Raw genomic sequence first — 27906 nt, forward strand, 5'->3', positions numbered from 1 at the left:
CATGGCAGCAGACAGAAATGCCCTGGATGACAAACCCCCGATCGCCCCGCTCAGCATCTGCCCGGGCCAATGATCTGGGACTCCGTAACTGTCTTCGGGTCTAGCTTCTGTCTCCAGCCCCCAGCAAGATGACTCAGACTTTCATCATCATTTCTTGCCCAATCTAATGGCCATTTCTCCATCAGAGGTCCGGTAACTTCATTAAACAGGGCAGATAACCTCCTGCTTGAAACCCATCCCTCCCTTGCCTCCTGACGCATCCCCTCCCTCTCCCATCTCCTCTCTTGATCGCATCCCCTAAGATTCCTCTAAGATTCAAGCACTGGTCTTTGGCTCATTTTAAAAAATAAAAGTCACAACCAACTTCTTTCCCACGTCTCTAATTTCCCATTTTCTCTTCACTGCTTTCTGATACCCTGTCATCTTTAAAGGGCCAAGTTAGGGGCCACCTTCTCCCAGAAATCATCTAACTGAGCCCACACTCATCCTTTGCACTGTCTTGGAGCACTTAAAAAGCCAAATGTACTTCCACTGTTGAGCACTTCATATGTTCTGGTTTGTGGGATCCCTTTACCGTTTTATGAGTTACTCTTACTTTTTCAGTCAAACAAAGGCTTCTTCAGGACAAGATCCATGTCTTAAAATGATCCCATGTCTTCATGGTGCCTCAAAAAGAGTCAGCACCTTATCTCAGTGGTCAGTATATACTTGGTGATTGAGATCAAGACAATGTCGCAGTGGCTTGGAAAAAGAAACCCAATGAAGAAAGCCTTTGACATGTCTTTTTCCCTCTTCTGTTGCTCAGGGGCCTAAATCAGAGCAAGTCATGCACTGGAGCTGTACAAAATCAAATCACTTTTCCCGCCACGGTGCAGGGGTGTAGTGAGAGCATAGGGTTCGGGCGGGTTCATGCTCTAGCCTTGCCAGTGGTTGATCTTGAGCTTGAGCAAGCCACTTGAACCCAGAGCCTTCATTTCCTCATATTCAAAATTGAGATAATTACTAAGGTCTTTTGGAGATGAAGTCTGTAAACCGTGAGAGTGTCATTTGTGGTGGGAATTTCAGGAACCGTGGTAGACCAGGGGAGAAGCTATTGGAAAGTAGGCAGGCCTTCCTGTACCGCTCCAGCGCATATCCCCCCTGAGGGAGGCCCACTGTCTCCTTCCCGGCAGGCAGCTAGAGTCTCAGGGACCTGAAGAATGACAGTCTTCATGAGAAGACAGAAACGCAACCACTGAAACGTGTCGAGTTTGTTCTAGACATCACCAGGGTATTCCTTCTGGTGGCAAGGCTAGAGAATTAAATAGACAGTCTGTCAAAAAGGCAAGGAAATAAAGCCAGGCAATTCTGAGAGGGACTGGCTATGGGACAGGAGGAGCAGTGAGAGCGGAGGAGGGCTGACTTGGGATCAAGGCACGGTAGGCTTAACAACTGGTCAGATCCACTCATTCCAGAGGGAGGGAGAACATGTCACGTGCCCCAGTGACAACGGCAAGCCACACAGTCTAAAGAAACATCGTCCTAAAGGAAGATAAAGTGACATGGCTTTTATGTGCCTCCGGAGACACAGACCCGCTTTTGAAGCGTGAAGGATCATGAAGGAAACACAGACACACTGGGGCCACAGAAACAAACGTTCTCTCTTCAGCATGTCCCAGCAGCCACTGCAGCCCTGCTCCCGGTCTGTCCTCAGGCTAAACGCCCAGGGGCCAGCAGCCCACCCCTCCAGAGCAGGCCAGGGAGAAAGGGGCTGACCAGCAGCCACGGCCATACGGCAGCATTACCCAGCCTGGCCCCGGGATGCCTCTTGAGTTGAGATCACTGTTCAGCAGGGCAGGTCCAGGACCCTGGTAGCTGGGACCTCAGAGGGATTCAGGACCTTAGAGGACAGCCACATGAACTAAGAGTGTTGTGAGAACAGAACCCTGGAGAAGCTCCAGTCCCTACCTGAACGGACACCATCCAGATCCCTGGCCTGGATCTGCTGGAGTGGGCTTGTGCTGGTTCCCCACCAGCCCTGGAACTACCCCACCTGCCCACCCTGCACCCACCACTTTGGACTAATTCGGCTTCGAGAGGCTGAGCCTCCCTGTGAGTAAGGTCCCTGCCCTGCCGTGAGACGAAGGTGATTGGCTGGGCCTGCCAGGGCTTTGTGACCCGCCGGCAGGACCCCTCTAGCCCCTCAGAACCCTTCGTGCCTGCCTGCGCATATTGCCTCCATGCAACCCCAGAATAACCTGGATGTGTGACCTAAGGGCACCAGGGGTAGCAATTCTGCAGATTTTCCAGTGACTTCAGCCCCCCTGGGCCTGGGCAGGAAGGGTTAGCCCAGTGACAATGGGCATAGCCCTACATCAGGAGCGGAAAACGTTTTGGCAGACTCCTCAGTCGTCCTCTGATCCCACAGTGCCTGTTCCAGTTCTCCTGGCCGGTAGGATGGCATCTACAAAGCCAAACAGTTGGGAAATCTGGAGTTGGGGAGGGATTGAGATCAGAGGCCCAGCTTCGGGAAGCCCAGATGGCTGTCCCCAGGCAGAAAGGGCAGAGTTCTGTAGTGTCTCCTTCCTGGACTGCCCTTCCTTGGGCTCGGCGACCTGAAGCTGGATATGTGCTGGGCAGCTGCCTTCTCAAACAAGGGCCCTTGGATTCTCACTGTCTGTCCCAGTGACACTGGTGACACTGAAATATACTGTGTGCTAGGCTCTGCTCAGTGCTTGGTAAGCCTCTGAGCGGTGGGAACTGTCCCCATTTTATACATGAGGAAACTGAGGCCCAAAGCCAAACTGCTAGGAAATGTTAGAGCCAGGATTTGAATCCAAGTGTTCTGCCTGGAGATCAGTATTCTTAAAGTAGCACATTTTTGGAGGCTGCTGAAGGCCTGCCCAGGACCCACTGCAGAGCTGAAAGACCTGGTCTGCCACGGCCCTGCTAGACAGAGGGTAAAGTCCTGAGAACTGCAGTGGGCTCTCCTAGGGACCAAAGAACTGGGGACCCCTGAATTATCTTAAAAACGCATTTGTGGAAGGTGGATTCCCACTGAGGTACTTGGAAACAAAAAGCCAGAATCAAATTTAGGCTTGTGATACCGTTATTAAATATTGGAATGTTTGCTTTCAGAGTTCCACAGACTTATTGATGATTTAGGAATAGAAGTACGTAGAGCTAATGTCATCCTAGGTATCTGGGAAGGAATTGGATGGTTTCTAGAAACTCCTCTGACCATGGGAGAATGAGATTTAGTCTTGGCTGTTTCCAAGGCCTTAGGCCACAGAATTGTCAGTAGCGTCACGTCCCTGGTGAGAGCTGTAACCACCTTTCCCATCACCAGTAAATGTACCCGGAACCTTATGGTCCTAGCATAGGAAATGATTTAGCAAAATCACCAGATTAAAGCTCCTCAACTTGTCTTTCCCATGACTGCAGTCCTGGTAGCCAGAGTCAAGGTCCTGAAGAGCAGGCTTTTCCTAAGGCCACATTCTCAGTCTGATCCTGGAATGGGGTTTCCAGCTAACTCGGCGGGTGACATGCCACAACCCAATCAGGTTATTTCCCTTGACAGTCACCGTGTGCCAGAGATGATGGTAGAAACAAAGGGACAGGGAAGACCCCCACTATGGTAGCTTTTGGAACAGAGCTTGACACCTGGTATGGTTGACTACCATTCTCTCAGAAGAGGGACAGCAACTTGGTAACGGTTGTGTTAACTTAAAAGAGTTTTCTCAGACCATTTCTCTACTGTAAGTGGAGGCAATTAGACCGCACAGAGCCAGATGCTTGGGTAAATGCCTTATGTATCTTTGCCGCCAGAAGCTGGTCTGGTTTGAGTCTAGGTCTGAGTTAACACCCAATACAAATCAGAAGTGGGACCAATTGATGAGTTTAACGTGTGGCTTTGAGGCATAGGGAGGTTGGTGTAGTTCAGTCCAGAATCTTTTTTTTTTTTTTAAGATTTTTATTTATTTATTTGACAGGCAGAGATCACAAGCAGGCAGAGAGGCAGGCAGAGAGAGAGGAGGAAGCAGGTTCCCTGCCGAGCAGAGAGCCCGATGCGGGGCTCGATCCCAGGACCCCAGGATCATGACCTGAGCTGAAAGCAGAGGCTTTAACCCACTGAGCCACCCAGGCGCCCCTCAGTCCAGAATCTTAGACGCAATGTTCCAGGCCACTCCAGCTGGTCCAGTTCTTAGAGGACATCCAGGTCAGAACTAAGCACTCCACTAGACCACCCCCATGCCCTGATACCACGAGCCTTTGACGGAACCAGGCTTTCCTCTTTGGGGGACCAGATCAAAGTTAGGGGCTCTCTTTTTTCTAAATCTAGCTAGGGAGAGGAGAATTTGGGAATGGGGGAAATGTTTTGAGGAGGCTTTGCTCAGGACCTGGGTGCCACCTGCTGGCCATTATTTAGTTGTATTTACAGGGTCAAATCTAGCAAAGGAAGATGAAATCCTGCCCTCCCTATCAGGATGAGAGGTAAGGGAACTAGGAGGCTGCTTCTTTGTGACCCTCTAGCAAGTGTGACAGAAAATCTTTGCAGAGACCCCTGGATGCCTCAGGTGAGTCCTCTACCCCGGCCAAGGTAGAGAATAGCCAGTCCTGAGTGGAGGTAATGGCTCTGTTCTTAGTATCAGCCTCCCACCCCACCCCATCCACTTTCCCAAAAGCCCCAGAGGAAGCAACAACAGGATTGTTGGCCCTGAAAGCAGACATTTTTTTCCCCCAACTTCCTTCTTACACGCCCTGTTGCCACCTTGGGGACACTAGATTCAGACTGATCAAAGCTGTGAAAAATGCGCTCCCATCATGAGGCGCAGACAGAATTGGGAATTTCTGGCCCAGAAGACTTTGGCATTTTTCAAGTTCCTGGGTAGCTCTTGGTGACGGTAGGAGCTCTGATAGCAAGGTATTTACTTGTATTCTAGAAGGAAAACGGGGAATGTTTCCTATGCACCAAGGAGGAAGATGGCTAACACTTTCCCCCCAGGGAGGTAGCAAAACATGCCATATCCCAGCCTTTGCCTCTGCGGTGCAGGCCGGTCAGTCCAAGGTATGCTCCTGTGTCTGATGAGGGCAGTGTCCTAGCATCTGGCTGAGCACCAGAATCACCTGCAGTGTGTGTGCGGGTGTGTGTGTGTGTGTGTGTGTGTGTGTGTGTCACTGTATATAGGTGACTCTTGAACAACACAGGTTTGAACTGCACAGGTCCACTTATATTTTTCCAGAAATATAGTACGGAACTATAAATACACTTTTTCTTCCTTGTGATTTTCTTAATAACATTTTCTTTTGTCTAGCTCACTTTATTCTAAGAATACAGTATATAATCCATATAACATATATGTTGATCAACTGTTTATGTCATCAGTAAGGTTTTTGGTCAACAGTAGACTGTTAGTTAAATTTTTGAGGGAGTCAAAACTTATACACACATTTGCAGCTGTGCGGGGCATCAGTTCCCTTAACCCCTGTATTGTTCAAGGATCAACTGTGTGTAATACGCTGCATATGTTATGTATTATATATAAATACATACTGAAAAATTGGATATGTAGTATATTATATATAGTTATATCCACAACATATATAATATAGTTGTATATAATACGTATATAGTTATACACACACATATGCACTGGGGCTTTACTCTGGCCTACTAGGAAGTCTCTGCAGGAAAATCTGATATGCTCTTCTAGTAAACAGTGTGGACCATCCCCTGTCCAGTCCCATCGAACCCCAAGAAGGCTGCCCTCAGGCTGGAAGACCCTTGAAGCTCAAACGATTTCAGTCAAAACCTGAAGAACTAATTTTGAGCTAGACCAATGCCTCTGCTTTTATTGAGTAATCAGCCCTTGAAACTCATATACGCTAAACAGGAAAAAAAAAAATCCCTAAAGTGGCTCAGGAACTCCCAGGGCCAACCTAAGACCCCCTCCCCTTTACCTCCCAGGACCAGTCCTGACCAGCCCAGACTCTGGGAGGCCTAGCAGAGTGCAGAACCACAGCTCCCACCTATCCCCACCCCCGTCCCCTGAATCACCCTGCCCCGGGGGCCTTGGGGAGAAATAATCCCTGGAGCTCGTGGAAGGCCAGTATCCAAAATAGCTCATGCCCTCTGCCCTCAGCTCGGCAGGGCTCTGCAAGTCCCCTGGATGCCTGCCGGGGCTGACCACTCCTGTGGGGGCCGTTCAAGCCCATTTCTCTCTCACTCTACATGCTTTCCTTTCTGACTTCCTGTCACACCTACTGCTTCACACACTTAGGGGGCATTTGGTTATACTCTTCTCCTTTGTGTTTGTCTCCCCAGTAAGACTATATATCCCCGAAGGATGGGGGCAAATCTTTCCTATTTCTCACAGTCCCTAACTAAATACTCATCAGAATAAAATGCCCTTCCCTCGACCCTACCCAGTCAAGTTTGGTGTCCATCCATGTCAGCTAGCTTTCTGACGTCACTCTAGGTGAGTTTCCTAGAAACGCAGAAGCACTCTCCTAAATCCAGTCTCTGCAGTTACTGTCCCTGGGGAATTGGTCTGGACCGCACAGGTGAATGGAGCATGGCCTGGCCATTGAAGAGCTTACATTCAGGTGGAAGGGACAGACATACAACTGCCATGCTGTGACAGCATGCTCAGGGGTCCTGTAGGAACAGAGAGGGGCAGGGCATGTCCCCATGCACAGGGTTCAGAGACAGTGTCCTGGAGGACATGACGCCAACATCCCAGCCTCAAGATGAGTGGGGGAGGGGGGCCAGGCCAGAAGCAGTGAAAAGATGATCAGAAAGAAGAGAGGCCGTGAGGAGGCATCACTCAGTCATTCAACACATTTGCTGAATACCTTGCCTGTCTGTGACGGGCCTGGAAACCCCACTCCTGGTTTCAAGGCTCTTACGGACAAGGGGGCAGGCATTTAAACAAGTCCTGTGGTTAGAACAAGGGTCAGAATACAAGGCACTGGGCTCAAAACCCTGTGTAATAGGAGACGCAAGTACCATCAGAAAACCCGCGGAAATCTCTGGAATTCCAGGCTTCTGAGCCCTTGGAAGCTCCCAAGGCAATAATTTGTGTTTCTGTTGGCTTTTTGGCCTGCCTGGCCTCCCTTCCCCAGGGCAATGTAGGACAGAACAAAAAGGTTTCTCTCTTGATTTTTCTCCAAAACGTCCCTGAAGTTAAACGTGCATCTAATGAGGCTCCGTGGTGTACATGTGCAGCGGGGGCCACAAGGGAGTGCAGCCTAGTGCGCGCTGCCGGAGGCTCCTCTCTGCAGCGGCTTCTCCAGTTTGCACCCCCAGACTCTCCGGTCCTCTTGGTCAGGTGCAGATTCTGACACAGTAGGTCTGGGGTGGGGCTTAAGAATTGGAATTTCTAGCAAGCTGCTCCACGGACCACAGTTTGAGAACCATGGGAGTAGAGAATGAGTGGACTCTGGAGTGGGGGCAGCATTCCAGACAAAGTAGGCAGCTGCTGGTGGCTCCCAACTTGGGGAGCAAAGTGAGAGAGAGGCTGGAGAGGTGGGGCCCATTTAGGAGTCTGATTAGTGGTGGGGAGGTTCCCATGATAAGGGTGGGTGCCTCCAGGGGACCCGGGAGTGGTCTGGGCATAGTTTTCCTTCACAGAGACAGTTTGTGTATTAAATCTAGAGAAATATTCTTCACTCCGGAAATAAGCACTCACAATTCTCAGAATATGCTGTGCTTTCGTCTGTTTTCTGTTTCTCCACTTCTGATAAAGACCTAGTTACAAGATACATTTCCCTCTTAACAGGGCGAGTCAGGGATAAACAGCCCCTGACCCTGGCCTCCCTCTGCCGCCGCCGTCGGTCGCGGCTGGGGGCAGGGGAGGGCCAGGAGGAGCTCACGCCCGCTGGCCAGTAGAGGGCGCCTCTGCCCAGCTCCCACCATTGGTGGCTGTGCAGGAACAAATACGAGGGTTGCCCAAAAGAAGCCAGAAACCTGGCTTCTCTGCAGGTCGTTTATGTGAGATGTCCCAACGTTAAGCTATTGGGCACTGATTCAGAAATGTTTACCACACTGTGAGTACTGAGCAGCTCAAGTCTGCAAGGCGAATTCAGCCAATGGGTGTCTCGTTCATGACTGCGGTGGGTAGTGGTGTGGTTCAGGCTGCTTTTACACAGATTCTGATTGCAGGAGCATCGGGGACGGGCTAGGAGAGAGACTGGAAGCCGGGTGGACTTGAGGAGGCTACTGCTGGCCTTGGCCAGAGAGCACGCGTGCATAACCCCCAAGGCAGCAGGAGAGGTGGGAAGAGCCCCCGCTGAGCCCACCCTGAGGCCGCAGAGCTGCCCGACCTGATGAATGACTGGATATGAGAGTGAGGGGGAGGAGGGCTGTGGAGGACAACCGCCAGGTTTCTAATGTGCGTGACTGAGTGACTGAGTGGCTGGTGGTGACATTCGCTGGGATAATGAAGACAAGAGCAGAAGCCTGTATTGAGGAGAGGTTCTAGATTGTAGGTACCTGTAGTGTAGAATGTAGGTGCGTGTGGGTCAGAGAGCAAGCTATCTGCCACAGAAGTATGGGGTTTGAAGTCAAAGGAGAGCCAGAGGGTTAGTCAGCTTTCTAAAACACAAATCCGGTCAGGTTACTGCTTGTTTAAAATCCTCTAATGGCTTCCGGTCGTCTGAACAGAAAGTCCAGACTCCTCGTGAAAAACAAAGCCCTTTGCAGTCTGTCCCTGCCAACCCCACTGTACCACACCCCAGCACAAAAACCTGCTCCCCAGGCCTGCTGGACAACTCAGAGTCCCAGAATAGGCCATGCCTTTGTTCTTGCTAGTTCTTGGGCCCACGATACATTCTACCCCATCCCTCGTATGTTTGGAAAATTCCTAGTTCTCTCAGACTCCAGCGTCTCTGCCCTGAAGCCTTTGCTGACCTTGTCAGGCCGAAGAGATCACTGCAACCTTCGTGCTGCCTCTAAACTTTGTGCGCGCTGCTTTTTCTGCCCCGTCACTCCCTGCTGGAAGGATGTGCCTGTCTGTAAACTGCTTGAAGGCAGAGATGACTTCTTACCGCATCACCCGTTCCTTAGCACACGTCTGGCACGTAGTAGACACTCGGGAAATGGCTGAAGAGTGAGATGCCTGCAGAGTTTTCCAGGAGGGAAAACTGCAAGGCTGGGCTAGCGGAAGACGCGTTTCACTTCCCCAGGGATTACCTGGCTCTTTCTCTCCTTACAGTTAAAGAACAGCTCGAGCACCCCGGGTGCTGACCTTGCCTGTCTTCTTTCTTTGCAGCTGGGGTATGGCCGTCAATGTGTACTCCACATCCGTGACCAGTGAAAATCTGAGTCGCCATGATATGCTTGCATGGGTCAATGACTCCCTGCACCTCAATTATACCAAGATAGAACAGCTCTGTTCAGGTAGGAGCCTGTGAGTGGGAAGGGGAGGGAAGGTGGGAGGCATAAGGGCGACGGCAGACAACATAGTTTGTAATCAGGATGGAGGAGAGCTGCAGAGCCCTGAACTAGTCAGAGTGTTTGGAGGTGAAGGAAATGAGGGTCTCACGGAACATCAAAAGTAAAGAGCAGGAGAGGCTCAGGGAAGGGCTGCAGGACAGGCGGGCCAGTGGGGTATCAAGAGCTAGGACAGGCAGGGAAGCCAGAGGGTAATAGCATGAGGTCCAGACTAGCCACTCGGGGCCCAAATCTCAGCTCTTCTCACAGTGCAAGCCCGGACAAATCACTGGGTCTCAGTTTTCCCGTCTGTAAAATGGAGACCACATGCCCTGTCAAACTAGGGCCGCTGGCACGATGGCATTCCGTACATACAATGTTTGGTGCGACGCTTGTACGTGACCATGTCAGTCCGGAGTAATTGTTCTCATTCCTGGAAAGCTGGGGGGACTCTGGCCAGAACAGGACAAGGAGAGAGAAGACACTGGGTCATTTGGAGCAGAGGGCCAGCACAGGGCCTGGGCAAGGGGAAGCGAGGAGCCCCGGCAGGGGGCGACCAGACACCCTCAGGCAGCTGTGCGTCTCTGCAGGGGCAGCCTACTGCCAGTTCATGGACATGCTCTTCCCTGGCTGTGTGCACTTGAGGAAGGTGAAGTTCCAGGCCAAACTAGAGCATGAATACATCCACAACTTCAAGGTGCTGCAAGCAGCTTTCAAGAAGATGGGTGTTGACAAAGTAGGTGCCTGCGCTCCGGGGGGCCCTGAGGAGCTGTGTGACCCTGGGGAAGAAGACGGCCTGCCAGCCGGGGCGGCGGGGGCTGCTGGGGTCATTCCAGCTCTCACGCCTCTCTCCACGCCCCTCCTTTCCAGAGGGAATGTTCCCCCAGCTCAAGGCATGGTGGGAAACCCCACACTTGACACCCCATCCTGACAACATGCCTGCCCCTTCCTTCTCTCTGGATCCCATCCACCTCAGCAACTGAGGCTCAGTCTAACGGCTTCTATGAAGTTCCTTCTCTGTAGGGCCTAAGAAAAGTCTCTGGGCTCACTCTCCTGCCTCAGTGGCCCGCAGCCCCGGGTTCCAACAGCCCCCACCCCCCATGCACGCGGCAGCACGGAGGGACACCTCCTCACAGGGTGACCCCAGGGGCCTGGAGGAGAGGGCTGGCCCTGGATCCCGGCCCAGGGCCACAGCCTGCTCGGCTGCTCCCTGCCACGGGAGGGGGCCCCCCTGTGGAGAAGGAGGACGCTGCAGCCCAGGGGCTGGCTTTCCTGAGAGCAGTGGCCCTCTCACCGAGGAAGGCAGCCCTACGGCAGCAGGTGGCTAAAGTTCTCTGCTTGTGTGGTCTATTTCAGATAATTCCCGTAGAGAAATTAGTGAAAGGAAAATTCCAAGATAATTTTGAGTTTATTCAGTGGTTTAAGAAATTCTTTGACGCAAACTATGATGGAAAGGATTACAACCCTCTGCTGGCGCGGCAGGGCCAGGACGTAGCGCCACCTCCTAACCCAGGTGATCAGATCTTCAACAAATCCAAGAAACTCATTGGCACAGCAGGTAACGTGCCCGAGCTGGGGGAGGGAGTGTGGGGGGCCGGGCCGGCGGGGCTCCACAGCCAGGAGCGCCCCCTGGGCCACCGGCCCGGCCCTGCCAGCCTAGAGGAGACTGTTATCACGGAGTTCAGATGACGCCGCCTGCTGCCCGCCTAGACCAGGGGGAGTCACAGTAGGGAAGACAGGGCCGCAAAGATGGCTACAGACGGAGAGCCACCGGCACCAGCCACGGGAGCAGTGGCCGTGGGAGGCCCAGGGCACTTGCTCTGGTAGCGTGAGCTAAGCTGTTGGCCTCGAGATGACGGGGCGGCATGTGGCACGGTTCGTCTGTCCAGGTCCTTCCAGGCCAAGGGCCTGGTGCCAGCAGCACACACCTTTCTTGCCCCCTGCCCACTGGACGCCCAGGGACAGGAGTTTGCCGAGCTTCCCCCACTGGGATCACGTCTTCCCTGACTCTGAAGGTCCATAGCCTGAAGTCCTCAAAAGAGGAGTCTTTTGAAAGGAAGCTTTGTCTGGGTTCTAGAAGAGAAGGGAGAGAAGCGATAGGGCCTTTGGGGGACAAGAGGGCTGGGGAGAGGAAGAGACAGGAGCAGCCCCAGCATCTGAACCCGTCATAGCAGAGCCGCTCCTCCGTTTGCGCTGCTGCCCCGCCTGGGCCTGCCCCCATTCACCTGCTTGCTTTGCGTTAGAAGCAGCCAGCTCTGACTAGGGAGCGGCCATAGCTAGAAGACAAGTGGCCACAGCATGCCCGGCCTGCGGGGGAGGAGCTGGGGGCCCTGAATCAGGCCCAGCACAGAGCACAGAGCCCGTCCTGAGGCAGGGAGCCTGGGAGGGCCTTGGGGCCCTGAGACTCCAAGGTCACCCACAGGGAGGGCAGGGCTTCTGGTAGGAAAACCCAGCAAGTCCCAGATCTGAGACCCTGCCCCAGCGGCTCTTCCTCAGACTCTGGCTGACAGGACAAGAGGCCCAACCCTCCCGGCCCCACTTCCCAGATTCGCCTTCCCACTTCCCCTCACCTCTCCCTCAGGCCAGCTCTCCTCCCTCCCCACGCCTCATACCGTCTTTACTTCCCTGAACCCCCTGCTCTCCCAGGCTTGCCAAAGAGCTGCCCAGCTGCTGTGGTGTCCGTGTGGCCATGGCTTGAGGCCTGGATGTAGATGGCCCTCCTGAGTGGGAGAAGAGGGGAGGGCAAGAGTGCCTGCCTTTCGCATGGGCCTGCCCTGCAGCCTTCACGCCAGGCCGTCTCATGCCACGTGAGCTGTGGGCTCACGTGACCCCATCCGATTTCTCTCCCCTGGGCAGTTCCCCAGAGGACGTCCCCCACAGGCCCCAAAAATATGCAGACCAGCGGTCGGCTGAGCAATGTGGCCCCACCCTGCATCCTCCGGAAGAATCCCCCATCGGCCCGGAACGGCGGCCATGAGACCGATGCCCAGATTCTTGAACTCAACCAGCAGGTGAGGAGGGTGGGCAAGGGCGGCCGAGCGAGCCCTCGACAAAAAGTCAGGCCCTTGGGCATCAGGACAGGAAGGGGAGTCTGAGGCAGGGATCTCTGGCCTGAACACCCCCTTGTCCCCGAGCAGCTATTGGACTTGAAGCTGACCGTGGATGGGCTGGAGAAGGAGCGTGACTTCTACTTCAGCAAACTTCGAGACATCGAGCTCATCTGCCAGGAGCATGAAAGTGAGAACAGCCCCGTTATCTCGGGCATCATTGGCATTCTCTATGCCACTGAGGTGAGCTCTGCCTGCACCCGCTCCCGTCCCAGACCCACTGGGCCTGGCCGCATCCTGCCCCATGACAACCACAAGGGGTGGCACCCGAGGGGCCTGAGGGAACACAGTGAGGAGAGCCAGCTGATGTCAGAGCCTAAGGCCACATAACGATCAGCCGGGAAGGGGGACTGGAACTCGGCCCTTGCTCCCGAGCATCAGGCAGCCGTCTCCCCTCTGCCTGGCCCGGCTGGCTCACCACTTCCCTCTCCTTTCCCACCCTCCAGGAAGGATTTGCACCCCCTGAGGACGATGAGATTGAGGAACACCAACAGGAAGACCAGGACGAGTACTGAGGGCGGCTCCAGCCCTAGCTGACTGCACGGCTTCCCGTGCCTCCCCTCCCGGTCCCCCCCACATTATAATCCTTTCCTTACAGCCTGTCGGCCCCGGGTGCTTTGTGTCAGTGCCGCAGCACTGGGGAGTCAGGCAAGGAGCGGGGGCTCGCGGGGAAGGGGCAGGTGAGCAGGCAGAGGCCCCATGCTGCTGGCACCAGCCCAGCGGGCGAGGCCTCCGTCCACTCCTCCATATCCCTATTTATTTCCGTTGTCTCTACGCTGTGTTGGCCAACACTTCCCGGGGTGCGGAGGCTACTGCTGCCCCCCGCCCCAGCCAGCCGCCTGCTCCCCTGACAGCCAGCAGCTGTATATTTGACAAAGTCATTGGTATATTTTTACTTACTGGATTTTCCTTGCACTTTACCTGTTCTTTTCCCAGGGCTGACAGCACGGGGCTCCGGGGCAGTGTGCCTGGCTTGGCTTCCCTTCCCTGGTGCTGGGAGCCGTGGCAGGACTCCCCTGTTCTTATTTATTTTGTCTTTTGACTTCCCAGTAGTTGAGGGGAAGGCTGATGTCAGGAGAGGGATAAGGGGGACTGAGGGGGGGTGCCTTAGGCCTCGGTCGTCAGGGAGAGGGAGGGGAGCATGTGAGGGATGAAAATGACCTCCTGGCACCAGGCTCCCCCACCCTCGGCCCCCGGCCCCCAGCACTGAAGCCCAGCACTGCCCCGAGGCCCCCAGCCACTCCTCCCGCAGCTTGGTTCATACCACACAGACTCTGCTTGGACCCTCCTGTCCGTCTGCCTCCCATCTGCCCTCCCCCGCCGACCCCGATCCCCTCGGGCCACCCAGCCTGCATATGTGTTCACTTTTATTTAAATAAACTTGTGTGGTAAAAGTCCATGCCCTGTCTCCCTCACCGGGGCCACGGCCTGGGTCTCAATGCTTCTCTCTTCCCAAACACTTCCCTCTCCGGAGGTGGTTGGAGCACAGCGAGGCTGCCACCCTCCGTCAGGCCTAGAAACTGCCATTGGCACTTGGCCTCAAAGCCCAGCTCTAACCTCATCCCCATCTCTCAACTCTGGTCCGGAGGCTGTAAGGGGAGGAAGACGTGGAGTCCGCGACCCCCAGTCGCTCTGGAGGAACAAAGTGTGGGGCCGTGGCTGTGACAAAGGTGGCTGGGGGTGGGGGGAGTAACAGGGTGGCCTGGCCAAGAGGTGCTTTGTTTCAATCTCCTTCCGGCCAGTCTGGCCACATGATGTGCCCCACCCGTTGTCAAAGCTCACATCCCTCCCAACAGCGATCCAGCTGGGGACAAGGAGAGAGTGGAGTGGGTTACAAAGAGCAAGCAGCTGTGAGTGCTGAACCCCGAAGGACAGCAAAGCCTGAGTGGTCCTTTCTGTAGAACAGGCTCTAATGGGAACCTGGAGTCAGCAAGACTTTCACATCGTCTGCAAAGCCCTACCCTCCCGGTGCATGCCCCAGCAAAGGCCCATAGTTAAGAACGTCCTGGAAGCCCAACAGGGACCAAGGGTACTGTAACGAATGTGCGAGCCAAACTCGCTCAAACAAAGCCATCCTCTCTATCAGACCCGCACTTATTGATGAAGGGACCAAGCCCTGCATGTGACATGACTTGCTCCAGGTGGTAAAAATCTGGGTTAGAATTCAGACCTCCCAACTCCTGATTTGGCACTCATCCCCAAAGACCACAGAGGTGGGACCTCCAGAATGTTCTCTAGCAATGGGCTGGTAGTCCTGGTAGGTGTCTCTTCACCATCCTGAACATGATCAAATTGGGGCCATGTTTCTTCCGTGCCCCTGCTCCATGCGCCTCCTCCAGACCACCGCCATTTCTCTGATAACTCCAGACAGAAGTCTTAAAGAAGTAATTCGTTCATCCCTCATTCACTTCACCTCCTCCTTTTGGCTCCCACCCTAACGTAGATTCTTCTGGCCCTATTCTGGTTTTCTCCCCCTGTAATTCCTTGCCTGCTTTTAACGCCCTTGCCTAATTTTTTTTTAAAGATTTATCCATTTATTTAAGGGGGGGGCAGAGAATCCCAAGCAGACTCCTCACTGAGTGCAGAGCCTGATGCAGGGGTCCATCCCAAGACCCTGAGCTCATGCCCTGAGCCAAAACCAACAGTCAGACGCTTCACCAATTGAGCCACCTAAGCCCCTCCCTTGCCTAATTTTAAAGGGCTTTCCCTCCATTATTCCATGTAGATACTATAAGAAAATAAAGTAGTTGTTCAATGTTACCCAAAGTTCATCTTCAGGCCAAGACCTCACGCTGCCATCTAAGTGGGTGTGGTAGGCGGAATAATGCCTCCCCCCAGAGGTATCCATGTCATAACTCCCTGAGCTGGGAATGTGTTAGGTTGCATAGCAAAGGGGAATTAAGATTCCAAGTAGAATTAAATCACTGATCAGTTGACCTTAAAATAAGGAGAGGATGGTGGGTTATCCAGAGGGGCTCAGTGAAATCACAGGGTCCATACAAGTGGAAGGGGGACAGAAGAGGAGGTTGGAGTGATGCCATGTGAACAGGACTCAGTATGCTGTCACTGGCTTTGAAGACAGAAGGGGCCTGAGCAAAGAAACGCAGGCAGCTTTTAGAGGCTGGGAAAGGCAAGAAAACAGATACTCCCGTGGAGTCCCCAGAAAGGACCCTGCAGACATGGTATTGTAGCACAGTGAGACCCTGACAGATTCTTCTAGAACTGTAAGATATATAGAACTATAAGATAATAAGTGTGTGTTGTTTTAATCCACTAGGCTTATGTCAATTTGTTACAGCAGCAATAGAAAGCTAACGCAGTAGGTCAAACTCAGCTTCAGCGGGCTCACCCTTCTTCTCGCCCCCACACTAGACACCCACCTGTCCTCCTTGACCCCACATCTTTTGATTCTTCCCTCAAACCCCATGTGGGTGGGTACCTGCTCCAGCCCATGTCCATGGCTGGCGTCTGAGGCTGCTCTTAAACATCCAGAGTTCAGGGATACAAAGCCACTGCCACCTCCACCTCTTCCCAGGACCCTCATACTAAGTGTGTCTTTCTCGCAGACCACTGAAGATGACAAACTATAATTTTCTGTTTACACATTTGTGTCTCACACAGGCTTCGAGCTGCTCCCGAGCAAGTGAGACGAATCCTCCAGCTCTACCCAGCACAGTGCCAGGTGCCTAGGTAGAGAAGGTTCTTAGGAAATGCTACAGGAAAAATAATGAGTGACTCCTAACCCCTAGATGCCAAGGTACAATCAATTACCAACCAGACCAGTCCAAGGAAAGATAGCAAAGAAAGTCCCTCCCACCCTTTTATATATCCCCACCATGGAGCAGACCCCTTCTTTACCTCCATGGAAAGCTCGTTCTCTTTCTTTTCAGAAAACAGCGTCTCCTCTGTGACCATACATGTGACACAGAAGGGTTGAGCAAAGGGGATATTGATGCTAGACTCTAAGTAGAGCTAAACCAATGATCTGAAAAATGAACTGAATCATGATCTGTTCAATTATCGTCCTTGGCAAAAGCGCTCTATCTCAGAGCAACCTGAGGCAAAGTCAGCCACAGTCAGACCAGAAGGGGCTGGAGGACAAGCCGGACGCAGCCAGAGCCAGTCATCTCCCATCTCCTGACTTCCCCCCGCCCACCCATACCCCATCCTTCACATATTTCCATTCACCTTTCTGAAACAGTGGCTCGTGCCACTTTTCTCACTGGTCCCCCAGTCCACATTCAGCAGACCACAGCTTATCACAGACCACACCCTTTCCAACCTTCTTCACCTCCCAAATCCCATCAAGCACCACCATGCTGAACTACTTTCTGTTTCCCAGCTTTGCCCTTTCTTGTCCTACCTTTAGGCCTTCACTTAAATCAATAAATCCATACAACTGGCCAATTCTCTTGACCTGTCCTGATCCCCCAACCAGAAAAAATTCTCCCATTCCGCATTTCAAAGGCCGCCTCTTTTAGGAAGTTTTCTCTAATCTCTTTCCTAAGAAACTCCTCAGTCCTCAAGCTGTTCGTCCATAGGAATCTGGACTCTATTTGCTCTTAACTATAAGGGCTTGCCTGGCTTGCACCTCAGTATGGTAGATAGGCATCTCATTCTCAGATGTAGGAGCATACATGAAATGACATATTTCCTTTTTTTTTTTTTTTAAAGATTTTATTTATCCATTTGACAGACAGAGATCACAAATAGGCAGAGAGGCAGACAGAGAGAGAGAGAGGGAAACAGGCTCCCCGCCCAGCAGAGAGCCCGATGTGGGGCTTGATTCCAGGACCCCAGGACCATGACCCGAGCTGAAGGCAGAGGCTTTAACCCACTGAGTCACCCAGGCACCCCAACACATTTCCTTAATTGTAATAAACTACTTTCATTTCTCCTCCCCTCATCCTCCTCTGCCGGAATGCTTTAAATGTTGAGGTCCCACTGGGTACTATAAGCATGGCGGAAGGCCCTCCAGGGATAGTGGATGTCAGCACTAACCTGCTGGACTAGTTCCTCAGGTCAGGGGCCCTTGATTATTCCCTGACACATCTGGGACTTGGGACTGCCTCTTGCGGTGGAAATCAGAGCCAGTCTTTCCCACTACCTGGAAGGGGAAACAGCCCTGGCTGTCCCAGAACCCCAGACTTTTTTCTCCTACCAGAAGTGGTCTCCACTCTCCTCATTTCCTGCCCTCCAAACACTGCCCCCTCCCTCAAGTTCCGTCCTCTTCCTTGTTCTTCCACACTAGATTTTTATAGCCCAATAACTTGAAGTTTAACCACTAGCAATAAAGAAGCTAGCGCTTTCCTAGAAGGACAAAAGCATCTAATCTTCAAACTCTCCCCAGAGGGAAGGGGAACTTTCCATTCCATCTTTCGAACACCAATAGAAAGGAAAGAAAACCCAAAACGGTTAAATTTCCGTCACCCAGTGCGGTGGCCTTCACACAGTAGGTGCTCAAGTAAGAGTTTCTGAATGCAATAGCCTCTCATCTCAACATCTTTGCCAGCATGTCTTTTGCTAGGAAAGAGACCCGACCCCTGCCCAATACCTCGCTAGGGATACCCTGACGAAAACGCAAGACTACAAGTCCCAGACTGCCCTGCGGTCGGCGCCGCGCGCCGCGAGGGCCTACGAGGAGACGTGGCAGAGCGCGGCGCCTCCGCGCCGGACAGGAAAGCCCAGGGAGGTGGCAGTGGCGGGAGGGTCGGAACCATGGCAGCCAAGGCGGCTGGTGGGGGGCGCTGGGAGGTGGTGAAGAAGGGGCGGCGGCCCGGGGCCGGCGGCAGTGGTAGAAGCGGCGGAGGGGATCGCCGGGCTCTCGGGGAGGCGAACGGTGTGTGGAAATACGACCTGACCCGTGAGTACCCACCCGGCCGGCCGCCCGCCCGCGCCGCCACCCGGCCCCGGGCCTGTCCCTTCGGCGAGGTAGCGAGCAGCCACCCGAGCCCCTGGGCTCTCCTACCGATCGGGACTCCCCCGGTCAGCTACCACGCGTTGCCTGTTGAGCCTCACAGGAGGTAGACAGCGCTGAGAGGGAGCTGTCTTCGCCTCGCAGATGAGTAAACTGAGGCCCAGTGGAGTTAGATGCCATCCCCGGGATCACATGTCGGAGGGGACCAGGACTGCGGTCTGCACACACGCTCTACCAGCTGCTCCCGGCCCTAGCCTTGGCTCCCTGGGCAGGCGTCTGAGAGCTGGGGACAGGCATCTTCGTTGTACACGGTGCCGTGCCGCCTCCTTGAGTAACCAGCAGTGTCGCTGGGTGGAGGCTGACCGTCGGGCGGCCTCATTCTGGACAGCCACCGAGCATTGTCAGCGGTGCCTGTTTCCCCAAGTCTCCTGGAGGAGTGGCGCAAGCTTGCCACTTGTTGATTAGACAGTTGTCACATTGGAACCCAGATGGAAAAGCCTGACCTCCCGGACTGGTAGCCACTAAAGGAGGAAGCCAGCCCTCTGTATCCAACTCCTCCACTAGTTCTCACATACTCTGGTTTATCTAATAAAGAAATGCCTCACCTCTGTGAAAGAGCCTTTGAACTCAAGAGCTGCCATGACTGAAAGAAGCAAGAGGGCTCCTCAGCCTGCTCCTTAAGCGTGACAGCAAGAAGGGGTTTTGAGGGGCGACTGGGTGGCTCAGTCGTTAAGCATCTGCCTTCAGCTCAGGTCATCATCCCAGAGTCCTGAGATGGAGCCCCATTGGGCTCTCTGCTCAGCGGGAAGCCTGCTTCTCCCTCTCCCACTCCCCCTGCTTGTATTCTCTCTCTCTCTCTCTCTCTCTCGCTCGCTCGCTGTATCTGTCTCTGTCAAATAAGTAAAATCTGTAAAAAAAAAAAAAGGGGGGTTTGGGGCAGGTTCCTCGCTGAAGATGAATTGGGTGACAGTGTGCGGGAAGGAACTGCTGTTCCTGTGAGGCACTCATGACCTTTTTTCTGCCTGTCATTACCCCAGCTCCAATCCAGACGACAAGCACCCTTTACGAGCGGGGCTTTGAGAGAATCCTGAAACGGCAGAATAAGGAGCAAGTTCCACCCCCTGCTGTGGAGCCTAAGAAACCAGGGAACAAGAAGCAGACTAAGAAGGTGGCAACCCTCACCAACCAAAACCAGAAGCAGACTCGCTTCCGCAGCCTGGAAGAGGCACTGAAAGCCGTGAGTGTACCTAGACTTGAAGAGGGGCGACGACAGGGACATGAGGTGTAGAGAAGATGAAAGGACCAGGATGGGGAGGAAGGCCGCTGAGGGACCTGTGGAATTTGGGAAGCTATTGATTGGGAGGCGGCATTCAGGAATGGGCAGAAACCCCAAGGGATAGAACGTTTGCATTTAAGATAGATAAGGAAATAAGTTTATAGGGCAACCTAGGTTAGTGCCAGGAGAGCCTTGAAGGCTCAGGGATACCTGGGAGGGGGTCGAGAAACAGGTGTGGTTCCCTGCCTGGTGGAAGCAGCGATCTTTCATTTTCCATCTGGTCCCCTGGAGCATGTGAAGGGCTTAAGAGAATTGGGCCTTGAGATCAGCAGTTCCAGCTGTGCTATGTTTTTCTCAACATCTGGATGCAGCGATACTGTGGCATTCCATATACTTAACATTTAAAAGCAGAAATTCCTTGTTCTTCTACCTTCACCTAGTTCAACCATTTCCCCACCTCTGCCCTGTTTCCCTCTACTCATAACTCACCACGGGGGGCCTGTGTCCCTGGCAGCTGGACATAGCAGCTCTGCAGAAGGAACTGGACAAGAGCCAGAGCGTGTTCTGTGGGAACCCATCCGTGTGGTTGAAGGACCTGGCCAGCTATCTCAACTACAAGCTCCAAGCACCTCTAAGTGAACCCACACTGAGTCAGCATACTCACGGTTAGTTCTTCCAACTCCCTAAAATGAGACAAGTTCAAGAAAATCCTGAAAGGGCTGTGTGTAAGCACATTAATTAGTAACAGAGCCCAGCGCCCCCCACTTGGTCCTCATTTATGTGCGTGATTCAAGCTGTTCGCAGGTCATCACAGCTGTAAAGGTGGGCCTCCTGGGAATAGGGAGGATGCCAGCCTAGTGCAGGGACCTCTGCGTGCACTCACTGTTCTCAGGGAGTGCAGCAGAACCCTCAGAGCAGGCAGAGGATTCTGGTCCTAGCATTCATGTGGAGGCCTTTCGGCCCCAGATTACCCCTACAGCCTGGTAAGCCGGGAGCTGCGTGGGATCATCCGAGGACTACTGGCCAAGGCAGCAGGGTCTCTGGAGCTCTTTTTTGACCACTGTCTGTTCACGATGCTGCAGGAGCTGGATAAGACACCAGGTGAGAGGGGAGCCCCCTTGAGGGATAGCCCCGTCCCATACGGGAAACCTACTACTCCCTTTTTCCTACTTCCAGATTGGCTGGATGGTTCTATTTCCGGCAAAGAAATGTGCTAATCTCAGTACTGTTTTGAAAGAGAGAAAGAAGTTAGGAGTTGCTGGTCCTGCGTCCTGGGCTCACAGCTGCTCGAAGGGAGATCTTGGGTTTGAGATACCAAGTAATGTACGTAGGTCTGAGAACAGCTCTCTCTCCAGGGGAGTCACTACATGGTTACCGCATATGTATCCAGGCCGTTCTGCAAGACAGGCCCAAGATTGTCACCATGAACCTGGGCAAGGTGAGCTCAGGGCTGGGGGTGGGGGGGGGTGGGGACACCAAAGGGGCTAGGACTGGGGAGGCTGGGCGAATCTACACTGTTGGGCTAACTAAGGGATCGTGGAAGATGCTGTGTGACCGGTAATAGTAGCTAACTCTGTGAGTACTTGGTCTGGGTCAGCTTTATATTCATATGACATAGGTACCACTGTTATTCCTATCTTATTGATGAGAAAATTGAGCCACAGTGGGGTTCAGTGACTTCCTTAGTTAGCGAACTAGTAAGTGGCAAGTATGGGTAAAGGCCACAGCCTGGTGCCGGAGTGCACGCTCGGAATCGCCACCTTGTGCTACTCTAGTGGGGCGATGCCCCGTGGCCTGTCCCTTCTCTCCTTTTTGATATCTCTTCCTGCCTGGCTCTGGGGGTGCTCCTGGTGCTTTGCCCTATTGCAGCCTGCCTTTCCCACTGGTCTCCTCAGTTCCTGGAACTGCTAAGGTCTCACCAGAGCCGACCTGCGAAGTGTCTGACCATCATGTGGGCCATGGGTCAGGCAGGTTTTACCAACCTCCCGGAAGGACTGAAAGGTAACAAAGAAGTGGGGAAGAAAGGGGGATGGTCTTGGAGGCAGGAAGGTCCTCTTTAACATCCCCAGTGGGCCCAGGCATGAGGCTTCCTCCCTGACCTTTGTCTCCTCAGTGTGGCTAGGGATCATGCTGCCTGTGCTGGGCATCAAGTCTCTGTCTCCCTTCGCCATCGCATACCTGGATCGGCTGCTCCTGTGAGTAATTGGCAGGTTGGGGAGAAGGGGGTTGACGTCCTCCAGGAAGGCCCAATGGTGTCCAAAGTAACCGTTTGAGCAAAATGGGGTGCTGCGATCCTGGTGTCCATAGATGTGAGGAAAGCCAGGACCAGCGCCTCCCAATCAGAACATGATGTTGTGGAAGGAAAGGGAGGATCCCATTAAGTGATAGGGGGTGGGGCTGATTTCATGCCCATTTTCCTAGACGATGGTCTCAGCTGGGATCACGGCCTGCCTGGTAGTCTCCAGCAAGTCTGTTTCTTCCTTTCCCCCATAGGATGCACCCCAACCTCACCAAGGGCTTCGGCATGATTGGCCCCAAGGACTTCTTCCCACTTCTGGACTTTGCCTACATGCCCAACAACTCCCTGACACCCAGGTAGGCCTGCCCTGGGGCATACCTGCTGTGAAGGCTCCAGCAGCAGGTCAGGAGCAGGCGGAATATTTCCTGTCCCTTCTTCTCCAACTACCCTAAATTGGAGATTCTCAACCTTCAAGTTCAAGGGATCGGTGAACCCCCTAAAATTACATGGACCCTCAAGTGTGATTGGCATATGGGCATTTTCCTGGGGAGAAGATCCATGACTTCCAACAGATGTTCCAAGGAGTTGCTGAGTCTAAAACGACTCTGAGCCATTTTAAGGCCCTTAGCGACTCCCCTCCCACAGGCAGGGCAGAGATTTGGGCAGGCAGCGGGACACATCACGTAGCTCCATTTAGAGCCTGTGCCTGGCTCTCCTCCCCACCCCGACCCCAGCCTGCAGGAGCAGCTCTGCCAGCTCTACCCCCGACTGAAGGTGCTGGCATTTGGGGCGAAGCCGGAATCCACCCTGCATACGTACTTCCCCTCCTTCTTGTCCAGAGCCACCCCTAGCTGCCCTCCTGAGATGAAGAAAGAGGTGAGGAAATGACAGGAGGCCGCTGCAGAGGTCCGTACAGGCTGACAGGGGCCTTGCCTTCACGGAACCTCTTTCCTGGGCCTCCCCTTAGTTCACTCCTGACAGCCACCTACCCCTCTCCCTCGTGCGCCACCCTCATAAGGACCAAACTGAAAGGACTCAATGTTCAGGTGTGGCCGGTCTGTGATGTCCTGCCTCTTGTTCAACGGGTGACCTTCAAGCTCAGGCTCCAGCTTGGGAGCTGCAGCCTCCCCCTGGGGATTTCTGGGGTCTTGGCAGGATTTCCCCATCCTTTAGGGTGGGCGTGTTGCATGGGTGGTGCTCTCCTCTTCCAGCAGCCCTGGACCCCAGCAGTCTCTCCTGTCCCCTGTGCAGCTCCTGAGCAGCCTGACCGAGTGCCTGACAGTGGACCCCCTCAGCGCCAGTGTCTGGAGGCAGCTGTACCCCAAGCACTTGTCACAGTCCAGGCAGGTGGGGGTGGAGGGCTGCCCACCTCTGATCCATAGAGAAGCCTTAATCCGTGCTTCCCAGCCTGTCCCTGGCCTAGAAGCACAAGGGGAACATTGGTCGCTGTCCCTCGGGTTTGTGCCTCTCAAATTGGGAACGTGGCTGGGGTGGCCTCTAGGAAGCTGCTCCCTGTGGGAGGGAAGTGAAGGAGCCAGGGCCTGTTGGGGGACCAGAGGGTGGGAGGGGCCGAGTGGGCCCCCTGACTGAAAGGGGTTGTGCTTTCCCTGTAGCCTGCTGTTGGAGCACCTGCTCAGGTCGTGGGAGCGGATTCCCAAGAAGGTGAGGAGCTGGGAGGACATGGCAGGCTGAGCCTCGTCTGGGTTCTGGGTTCATACCCCTCGACCACTGCCCTCCCTTTACTGAGAAGACACTGTATTTGTGCATTTGGCATGGACAGAGGTCCAGGGTGGACTCTCAGAGTCCCCTTACAGACCAAATGTTACCCTCTCAACCCAGACTTTCTTATCCTACAGACGCAGAGGTCTTTGCAGGAAACCATTCAGTCCTTCAAGCTTACCAACCAGGAGCTGCTAAGGAAGGGCAGTGGCAACAGTCAGGAGGCCGCCGCCTGTGACACGGCCTGCAAGGTGCCGGCCCCCAGTCCTCCCCGGCCTCGCACTGGCCGATGCCTCTGTCTCAGGCCCCCCCCCGCCCCCCGGGAGCCCACCCTGCCTCCGGGATCATGTGAGGGCCGGATCCCCGCCCTCTGACCACTGCTCCCCACCCCCTCTCTCGTAGGGCCTCTTGCAGCAGGCACGGGGCTACCGGCTGCCCTGGACACGGCTTCTCCTATTGGTGCTGATCTTTGTCATAGGTTTCCTGTGCCATGACTTCCGGTCCCACAGCTCTTTCCAGGGTAAGCAAGAATTGGCAGGCAAGGGAGAGAGCATGAGGGTGAGGCCCAGAACCAGGCAAGGCACCCCCTGGCCCTAGCATGTAGCCTTGCCGTGATAGTACAGAAGACAGGCTTTTCTGTCCACAACTTCAGCTTGTGCTGTTGCTTTGCTGGGTAGAAATGTCTGTGTCTTCATGTTCTCGTTTGAGTAAGTGCTGTCTCCGTTGTAACCCCTGAGGAAATTGAGGGTCAGATTTAGCAATTAGCTTAAGATCACGGCTGGTAAGTAGACGGGCAGACCCTCCGACCCAAGGCCTCCTGCCACTCCCTGGCTGCCTCCCTCCTGTTCACCAGGCCCAGCAGGAGAAATGGGCTCAGTGCCCCAGACCTGCCTCCCTCCCAAGCAGCCCCGAGCCAGTTCTGCAGCCCTGGGAGCACTTGAGTTCTGCTTCATCCCTCACTGGGCCTGCCCTGGGGCCTTGCAGGGTCTGTCTCCCCACGCCCTGCCCCCCTCACCCCCAGCTCACCAGAAGCCCCCTTTACTCAGCCTCCCTTTCTGGTCGGTTGCTTCGATCATCTGGCTTCTTGCCTGCTGGCCAGCAAGTGTGTGCCAGGGTCTACTCCTACAGCCTGCGGGGCTACAGGTGAGCTCCTGGGGAGGGGAGAAGGGTGGGAAGGACAGGGCCTGGTGTTTAGGGTGGTGACACATCAGTGGGAAATAATTACGGTTTTCCCTTCCCAAGGCATCCCTCCCCCAGCCAGCTCTTCCTGGGGAGCCGAGTCATCTGAGCAAACTCAGCCTTGCTTTCTTCCCCCCCGCCCCCATCTTCTACAGCTGGCTAGAGGAGACATTGCCGACTTGGGGCTCCCACTTTCTGACCGTGGTGAGGCCTGGTTTGCAGCTGGCCTGGGCCCACACCAATGCCACAGTCAGCTTTCTTTCTGCCCACTGTGCCTCCTACCTTGCCTGGTTTGGTGACAGCCTCACCAGCCTCTCCCAGAGGGTAAGCCAGAGAAAGGGAGGTCAGGGAAATGCTGGTCTTCCCAGGGGCTGGAAGGTGCGTCCCCACGTGGAGTGGGTCCTCGGGGCCAGGATGCATTCTCCCGGCGCTCTGACCCCTCCACTGTGCTCCCAACTACAGATCCAGTTCCCCGATCCCCTTATCCAGCTGCTGCAGTCTCTGAGGGAGCTGCTCCTGCTTCTTTACCAGAATGTGCTGCTGCCATGGTGGCTCATACTGTTGGAGGCCGTGGCCAGGGCTCAGGAGCACTGCCATGAGGCGTGCAGGTGAGACCATCATCCAGAGCCCCACGCCCTCTCCCCAGGGATGAGGCTCTCTGCTCCGTCTCTCACCTTACCCTGCCCTGCCCCTTGCACATCCCTTGGCCACTCTGGGACACAGGTGCAGCCCTGTGATTCGACACAGCCCTGCTTCCCCACTCCCACACATATTCTGCTTTCCTCCCAGAGGTGAAGTGACCTGGGATTGCGTGAAGACACAGCTCAGTGAGGCTGCCCTCTGGGTCTGGCTCCGCCTCCAGGACATCACCGTGGCTTTCTTGGACTGGGCACTTGCCATGATCTCCCAGCAATAGGCCCTGCCTCCTTGGCCCCCGGCAGTGTCTGGGACAGGCCGTCTGAGACTGCTGGCGGGGAGAGGAGAAGTTGGCAGTTCTGCATAGGAGTCTTTTTCACTTGGTGCCTGAGTTCTGTCTCCTAGGGAGTGGCTGGTGGCCTCTGCCCCAGTTCCTCTGTCTTCGGTGGGGACTGAGCCCAGAGATCTCCCAGACTTTTCCCCCCTGATCCCACTGAACACTTGTCTGGCCCTCTTGCATGTAGCTCCCAGCCTCCGTCCTCGGGCTCCTAACCTCTCTCCCCCCCTGTCTTCTTCTGCTCTCCACTTCCTTCCATCATATTTCCAAAGCCCCAGACAGCTCATCTCCAGAACGGTGGGATTCCACTGAGTGACAGCTGCATTCTTCTGATGAAGGAGTCCTGCTTCCAGACTTTAGCCACAGTGGGACAAGGAAAGAGGCCTCCGGAAGAATGTCGCACCACAGTGGGCAACAGCAGCTTCACCTCGGCCCACAGATCGGGCATGCCTGTCACTGGATATGAGGGCTGGGCGGAAAGGCCTCTCACTGCCCCCTCTGTCATGGTCCTACTTCTTTTCTCTCCACTCCCCTTCAGGGTTAGGGGACTCTGCCTCAGGATTCAGCTGTTCCCCGTTGCCCACCCCTACCATCTGTCTGGAGAGCAAAGCCCAAGTAGTTGTGTGCCTCAGGCCCAGTGAACCTTCCAGCAGCCTGTCGAGACAGGGTTCAGCATACGGCTCTTCAGTACGCTCCTAGGTGGAATAAAGGACACAGATTTGATTTCCAGCTTTCCTTTTTGCATCCTCATATAGGAATTCCCATAGTTGTGAACAGGACAACAACATACTGGGCCCGCGCTCGTCTCCTGTGGCCACCTGCCTCCTGGGGCTTGTAGCCAGCGGCTGCAGTCAACCTTCTGATGGGGAAAGCTCTCAGCCAGCATTCTAAACTTTGGCCTGTTGAGGATTCCAGACACTCCTTTTGCTCCTCTAATCATCTTGTCTCACTTGTCACTGTGATTGATGTCCCAAGATTTGCCTTGATAGCTTGAGTGTTTTAAGCTGGGAAAAGCAGGGGGAATCTCCCGGGGCAACTCTTGGTCTATGATCATCGGTGTCCTCTTCCTTGCCAGGACCTTAACTTACTGGTTTTTATAAAGCAATGAGTGAAGGATTTAGGACTCCAAGAGACACATGAATCAAGGGTCTCTCACCAAAATCCCTTTTTGTGTTTGACTTGAGACTCAAGTCAGAGAGCTAAAGAGTCTGTCAGCTCTCACCGCAAGTTTCCTTCCGTGAATGTTTCAGATCTAAACAGTTACTAGAGCGCACTGCCCACTCCAGCTCCCACGGGCTGGTTCCTGCGTCCACCAGGAGACTGCGAGGACAGCGCAGTGATGGCCAGCTCCCACTTTTCCCGTTCACTTATCACTGAGACCCTGCCTTGACTTCCGAAAGGCAAGATGATAAAGTAGTAAACGAAGAAAAATCCTAACACAAAGTGAGGTCGTGAATACAGTAGAGTCTCACATCTGTGTTCCCTTTCCTTGTTAGGACAGAACGATATTACGTCTTGAGAGTTAAGCAGCCCACATTGGGCAGAGCCCTGCTCCCCTAGTGGCAGGTAACCATGACCGCTTTTCCCAGAAGAGAAAAAAAATCCCACCTAGCAACTGAGGTCTAGGACTGCTAGGCAGGACTGTCCAAGGGTCCCAAGAACTCACTTCTTCCTCCCTGATCAGAAGCAAACCGAGTCAGTTCTTAAGAACAGCGAATCCTTGTAACTGGCCTGTATTCAAGGCAAAATGAAGAAAGGGCTGGTGTGAACCTGGGTTGACAACAGCCCAGGATGGGTAAAATGATGACCCTGTCCTGATGACACTGAATCACGAAGGCTGCCGGACTGCCACGATCCAGCAGTTCCAAGAACATTGCCGACAGTGTGCACTGGCTTCTGGGTGTGCGTGCTGGGGTGATTTTGGTGGGTTCATTCAGTTTCTGACCTAGAATCCTGGGATGCTACTGTTAATCAACGTAGGTTAGCCTGGGGCTCCACAGCCTCTCGGGGGGACACCAACACCTTAGTTGACTTTATTTGATAAACACAGTTGTTGGACCTGATACTGGAATTGTCCAGAATTC

At 54.1% G+C, this 27906-nt stretch overlaps 2 protein-coding genes across 4 annotated transcripts in view; both read left to right on the top strand.

Annotated features, from left to right (window-relative positions):
• The window catches only part of MAPRE3 (microtubule associated protein RP/EB family member 3), a 52435-nt gene extending 38517 nt beyond the window's left edge, over nucleotides 1-13918 (top strand). The window contains exons 2-7 of one of the 2 annotated variants that reach the window (XM_080812745.1): nucleotides 9252-9379; nucleotides 10003-10148; nucleotides 10769-10925; nucleotides 12269-12423; nucleotides 12550-12702; nucleotides 12966-13918. In XM_080812745.1, coding sequence (XP_080668871.1) covers nucleotides 9259-9379; nucleotides 10003-10148; nucleotides 10769-10925; nucleotides 12269-12423; nucleotides 12550-12702; nucleotides 12966-13034 — 801 coding nt within the window. In that variant the 5' untranslated portion in view covers nucleotides 9252-9258 and the 3' untranslated portion in view covers nucleotides 13035-13918. Of the gene's footprint in view, nucleotides 1-9251; nucleotides 9380-10002; nucleotides 10149-10768; nucleotides 10971-12268; nucleotides 12424-12549; nucleotides 12703-12965 lie in introns of both variants that reach the window. The other variant, XM_080812744.1, reaches the window with a different exon arrangement.
• A 4243-nt stretch (nucleotides 13919-18161) lies between these two features.
• TMEM214 (transmembrane protein 214) lies at nucleotides 18162-26550 on the top strand. 2 transcript variants are annotated; one of them, XM_080812879.1, is made up of 17 exons: nucleotides 18162-18382; nucleotides 19474-19673; nucleotides 20227-20377; nucleotides 20679-20813; nucleotides 21068-21150; nucleotides 21608-21713; nucleotides 21826-21907; nucleotides 22206-22307; nucleotides 22686-22827; nucleotides 23203-23294; nucleotides 23565-23613; nucleotides 23808-23921; nucleotides 24073-24190; nucleotides 24717-24813; nucleotides 25005-25173; nucleotides 25312-25457; nucleotides 25639-26550. In XM_080812879.1, the coding sequence occupies exons 1-17, from the start codon at nucleotides 18238-18240 to the stop codon at nucleotides 25763-25765; spliced, it is 2058 nt and encodes a 685-aa protein (XP_080669005.1). In that variant the 5' UTR covers nucleotides 18162-18237; the 3' UTR covers nucleotides 25766-26550. The 2 variants fall into 2 exon arrangements, with proteins under 2 accessions (XP_080669005.1, XP_080669006.1); XM_080812880.1 differs by having other exon boundaries at nucleotides 18172-18382; nucleotides 25381-25457; nucleotides 25639-26544.
• The last annotated feature ends 1356 nt before the right edge of the window (nucleotides 26551-27906 follow it).

Source organism: Martes martes (assembly GCF_963455335.1).
Source record: "Martes martes genome assembly, chromosome: 9".
Lineage (NCBI taxonomy): Eukaryota > Metazoa > Chordata > Mammalia > Carnivora > Mustelidae > Martes > Martes martes.